The 5,579-nt window shown below is 41.2% G+C and overlaps 1 protein-coding gene across 1 annotated transcript in view; it reads right to left on the reverse strand.

The window, feature by feature from the left end:
* The window catches only part of LRRC36 (leucine rich repeat containing 36), a 49,236-nt gene that overhangs the window by 7,126 nt on the left and 36,531 nt on the right, over nucleotides 1-5,579 (reverse strand). The window contains exons 7-8 of the mRNA XM_008066668.2: nucleotides 1,905-2,070; nucleotides 821-966 (exon numbers count right to left, since the gene is read on the reverse strand). Of these exons, the coding sequence (XP_008064859.1) occupies nucleotides 821-966; nucleotides 1,905-2,070 (312 nt within the window). The remainder of the gene's footprint in view (nucleotides 1-820; nucleotides 967-1,904; nucleotides 2,071-5,579) is intronic.

Consider the following 5,579-nt stretch of genomic DNA (forward strand, 5'->3'; position numbering starts at 1 on the left):
GGTCGAGGCTGCGGTGGCTGGGAGCGGCCACTGCATTCCAGTCTGGGCAACAGAGTGAGACTCCAGCTCAAAAAAAAAGAAAGAAAGAAAGAAAGGGGAACAAAGCTTGGGGATATAAGTTCCTTTCTCAGAGTCAGCAGCCTGATGTTCTAGAAAGGCTACCGTGGTTCAGGGCTCTAGGAGAGACATTTACCTTCTTTCATTGGCATCACAACATTCAAGAACACATGATCCTGAACATTTTCACTCTGGGGTTTTTTGTTTGCTTGTTTTGTTTTCTGTTTTGAGACATGGCCTCATTCTGCCACCTAGGGTGGAATGCAGTGGTGCAATCATGGGTTACTGCACCTTGAACTTCCGGGCTCAAGTAATCCTCTAGCATCAGTCTTCTGAGTAGCTAGGGCTACAGGCACATGCCACCATTCTTGCCTACTTTTTAAAATTTTTTGTAGAGATGGGATCTCACTATGTTGTCCAGGCTGATCTCAAATTCCTGCGCTCAAATGATCCTTCTGCCTTGGCCTCCTAAAGTGCTGGGATTACATGCCTGAGCCACCATGCCCAGCTTGATTTTTTTGTCTGTTTATTTCTTCCCTTTTCAAATCTTTCTTTAGAGTTTTTGGATCCTAGGGATGAGGGAGTCATCCCTTAAGAAGCTCCAAGTTGTCCCTGTTCTGGAAAGTTTTGTGTTCCTATTTTGCCCAGGCTGACTTTTCCATATTTTGGTTAGGTGTTTGTGGATGCTAATGTTTAGAGCACAGCACTGTTCTAGTCCTGCTGCTCTGTCCCTTTCTAGGACTGGAAGATGAAAGGAGTATACCATGTCATTAGGGACCAGCTGTGCAGCCTCTTTCAGTTCAAGCTCCCTCCTCCGGAAGGCTTTCGTCGTGTCTTCAGGATGTGAGCGACACCACTGCTGAGAAGGAGCAGGGACTACCAAAGACAGAAGCAAATCTCGGGCAGGACCTGTCAAAAATTCAGGTTGGGCATGTTGGCCAATCTTAAAAGCTAAAGCACAGAATTCCTAGTCACTAATACCAGCTCTGCAGAACAAATAGGATAATCTAACATCTCCTTTTTATAAGAATTTAGTAAGTGGCCGTAAGAGGTGTTCTATGAAGGACAGGAAATTCTTCTATCCCACATCCTTTATGAAGAAACAACAGCAGCCCCTCATGAGTATGCTACTCCCTGTCACAGGTTAGTGGAGATAATTTCCTGTAAAATGGGAGTAATAGGTCAACATGGGAAGGAAAATAACCGGGCCAGGATTTCTCCTTCTGTATATCCCTTTTAAAATTTAAAAAAAAAAATTATTTTAAGCCCAAACAACTTCCAAGTTTCTAGTTTTTACTTAAACTTTTACCACCACCAAAAGTTTCTTGAATTCGTTTTCCATTAAACAATAAATAAACACATGGAGCCAACATTTGCAAAACTGTTTTTCATCTACGTTTCTAAAAAAGAGTCCAGGTCATCTACTCATTTGAGTTTTTCAAATCATAACATTTCAAAAAAGTGTTGAACTCTCAGAACTCTGATGATCAAACCCAATTCCTGTTGTATTCATTATTGGCACTTTCCCAAGGATCGTAAAATCTTTTGTAATTATTAAGATGACTGCTCTATATTTGACATATCGGGTCACTCCTATATATTACCAAAGACTACAAACAAACAAAAAATCACAGGAGAGAAAAACAATTGGTACAAAACAGTTGAAACAAGTGCTGATTTTAAAAAATAATGAGGAAGAATATGAGAAAGATGCAGATTTGTTAATTCTAGTGATTCTGAGTTTTGGTACATGATCACGAGAACTCTTCTTGCAAGTTAAGGGAGCTAAGTGGGTTTTAGCAGCACACAGAGCAGAAGTAAAGTCCAACCTTTCTCCAGGAACTCACCGAGAAACTTCTTGTTGAGGAGGAGGGAGCCGGAGCCACTCCAGTGCTTATCCACAAGCTCCAGTAGCTGTCTGAGGACAGTGGCCACATGGGGGGTTCTGGCAGAGATGGGGGGACTGTGGTTTCCAGGCAAACCATGTAAACTACCCAGGTCACTAGAGAGAGGCTCAAGAAAAAAAACCAAAAAAACCCCAACCATTTGTCATTCTTACACAATAAGGGAAGTAAGAATCCAGACATTTAAAGCATTAACATTTTTTTTAAGTACAAAAGAAAGATGACTTCATCTTTCAATTTGGATTTGAATAGCATATTACTTATGTCCAAGGCAAATATAATAAGATATTCAAGGATAATTTCAAAGGTAACAGTCATCTTTTAACATAATTTTGTGTAGAAATTTTCAGAACAAAACGAAAAGTGTATTGACGCCTACATCTATGGTTCAACATATTATGTTATATATTACTGAAAGATTAAATTGAAAAACATCTTTAAAGCCAGACTCGGTGGCTCAGCCTGTAATCCTGCACCTTTGGGAGGCTGAGGTGAGTGGATTGCCTGAGCCCACGGGTTTGAGACCCGCCTGGGCAGCGAGACCTCATCTCTACAATAAATCAAAATATCAGCCGGGCATGGTAGCGCATGCCTGTAATTCCGGCTACTAGGAAGGCTGAGGCGGAAGGATCGCCGGAGCCCAGCAGGTCGAGGCTGCGGTGGCCAGGAGCGGCCACTGCATTCCAGTCTGGGCGACAGAGTGAGACTCCAACTCAAAAAAAAAAAAAAAAAGAAAAACATCTTTAAAGTATTATATATTGTAAAATAGAATGGGGGAATAAAAGTAATCATAGTAAACTTACATTTAATATATTAATATAACAAGCAAACGAGTACATTCTATAACATTTTAGATGTTATGCGTTAAATGTTATTGTTGGACCCAGTACTAAAGATAATTTTTATTCAGTAAGAATCCTAGATATTTAGCTGTATACATAGGTCTGTACAGTAAAATTCACAAATGTTTTTTATTCCTTCAGACATGATATTATATAATTGTTAATTTTACTGTGTAAATCTATTTACACAGTATCTGTCTTTTCCATTGGGTCTTATGGACTTTAAGAAAGATGATATATGGCCGGGTTTGGTGGCTCAGCCTGCAATCCCAGCAATTTGGGAGGCTGAGGCGAGTGGATTGCCTGAGCCTGCAGGTTCGAGACCCACCTGGGCAACTTGGCAAGACCTCATCTCTACAACAAATCAAAAATTAGCCGGGCGTGGTAGTGCACGCCTGTAGTTCCAGCTCCTTGGAAGGCTGAGGTGGAAGGACCACTGGAGCCTAGAACGTCGAGGCTGCGGTGGCCAGGAGAGTGCCACTGTACTCCAGTCTGGGTGACACAGTGAAACTCCAACTCAAAAAAAAAAAACCAAACAAAAAAAACAAGAAATATGATATATATTTAAAACAGCCACATTATTTTTCAGTCTTTGGTTCTTTTGATGTAATGAAAAACTATAGATACTAATTAGCTGTGAAACAGAACATCAAAGACAGTGGCATATATGACTTGACATGGCCTATGATTTATAGGGAAAGGCATTACAAATGGGATAGATATTTATTCAAGAGATCTGTACTGAGCACTGTTCATGTGTCCTGAGGGTACTATATAAGATCTGGGACCATAAGAGGAGGTAATTCAGAGGTCCTTTAAAAATTTAACCCAACTGGGCAGAAAAGTCAGAGAAGGTCCAGTTATACCACAAGGCCACTTTAGAGGAACTTGTAAAAAACAAATATTACCATCATTGGCATTTCATGTGTTATTATTTTATCTGTATCATGGGGTAACTTGGAAACATATATATCGTTTAGCACTCATTTATCACAATCTGGTTAGAGTTGGGGATATTTTTATGAGCTTTTAGATAATTTTGATACTTTTCATAGGTCTTTTAATTATTCAGCAAAAGAAGCCTCATGGCTTTTCTGCAATATTTTCATTAATTTTCATAATTTGGCTGTGCCTCTATGGTGAAAAATAAATTTTCTTTTTCTTTTTCTTTTTTTGAGTCGGAGTCTCACTGTCGCCCAGGCTGGAGTGCAGTAGCACTCTCACAGCCACTGCAATCTTGACCTACTGGGCTCAGGTGATCCTTCCACCTTAGCCTTCCAAGTAGCTGGAACTACAGGCATGTGTCACCATACCCAGCTAATTTTTTGATTTATTGTAGAGATGAGGTCTCGTCATGTTGCTCAGGCTGGTCTCAAACCCCTGAGTTCAGGCAATCCTCTTGCCTCTGCCTCCCAAAGTGCTGGGATTATAGGCTTGAGCCACTGTGCCCCAAAATAAATGTTCTAATCACAAATTCATGTATAGTTTAACTTTGTGCATTGTGGGATTTTTTAATAGCTTTTTATTTGTATTTTATTTTTTCACTTTTTTTTTTTTGAGTTGGAGTCTCACTCTGTCGCCTAGACTGGAGTGCAGTGGCCACTCCCGGCCACCACAACCCCGACCTGCTGGGCTTAGGCAATCCTTCCACCTCAGCCTTCCAAGTAGCTGTATAGGCGTGCACTACCACGCCTGGCTAATTTTTGATTTATTGTAGAGATGAGGTCTCACCAAGTTGCCCATGCGGGTCTCAAACCCGCGGGCTCAGGCAATCCACTCATCTCAGCTTCCCAAAGCGCGGGATTACAGCCTGAGTCACCGAGCCCGGCTCTCTCTCTTTATTATAAACTGGAGTCTCCTTCTGTCACCCAAGCTGAAGTGCAGTGGCATGATTACAACAATCATGTCTCATGGCAGCCTCAACCTCTCGGGCTCAGGCTGTCTTTCCACCTCAGCATCCTGAGTAGCTGGGACTACAGGCATGTGCCACCATGCTCAGCTATTTTTTTTGATTTTTTGTGAAGACAAGCTTTCGTTATATTGCCCAGGATAGTCTTACACTCTTAGGCTCAAGTAATCCACCTGCCTCAGCCTCCCAAACTGTTGGGGTTACAGGTATGAGTCACTACACCTGGCCCTAAATACCCTTTTAAAAAATACGTGTATATTTTTTGTAGAGACAGGGTCTTGCTATGTTGCTCAGGTTCATCTTGAACTCCTGGCCTCAAATGGTCTTCCCACCTCATCCTCCCAAAGTACTAGGATTACAGGTGAAAGCCACCACACCTGGCCACAAATATCTTAAGTGTTGCTAGTAGCTTTACCCTAAATAAATTAGCTCTTGTCTGGTAAAATAGGCATGGGGGCTGAGAATGAAAAAAGAAATAAAAAAGCTGAACAAAGTATTACAAGACTGCCCCCTTTGGTGCACAAAAATTATAACCACTTCCAAAGTTCTGCAAACTGAATAGAAAATCTTTAGAGTAGAAATGAAAAATCCAAACAAACAAAAAGTCCTGTGAATCCACCCCAAAGTACAGAGATTTCCAACAACTGAAAAAGAAGTAACTAGAAATAGTTGTTTTTGACCAAATTTTTGACCAAGTTTCCTTACAGTAAATGATTAAAATATGGTTCACACGACAAAAGATCTTGGGTTCAAGAGAAGAGAGCTGTGGTTCCTCTAATTCAAAAGACAAGATTTAGCCAGGTTTGGTGGCTCAGCCTGTAATCCCGCGCCTTTGGGAGGCTGAGGTGAGTGGATTGCCTGAGCCCG

Source organism: Carlito syrichta, unplaced genomic scaffold (genome assembly GCF_000164805.1).
Source record: "Carlito syrichta isolate Samal-C Ts95f unplaced genomic scaffold, Tarsius_syrichta-2.0.1 Scaffold106255, whole genome shotgun sequence".
Lineage (NCBI taxonomy): Eukaryota > Metazoa > Chordata > Mammalia > Primates > Tarsiidae > Carlito > Carlito syrichta.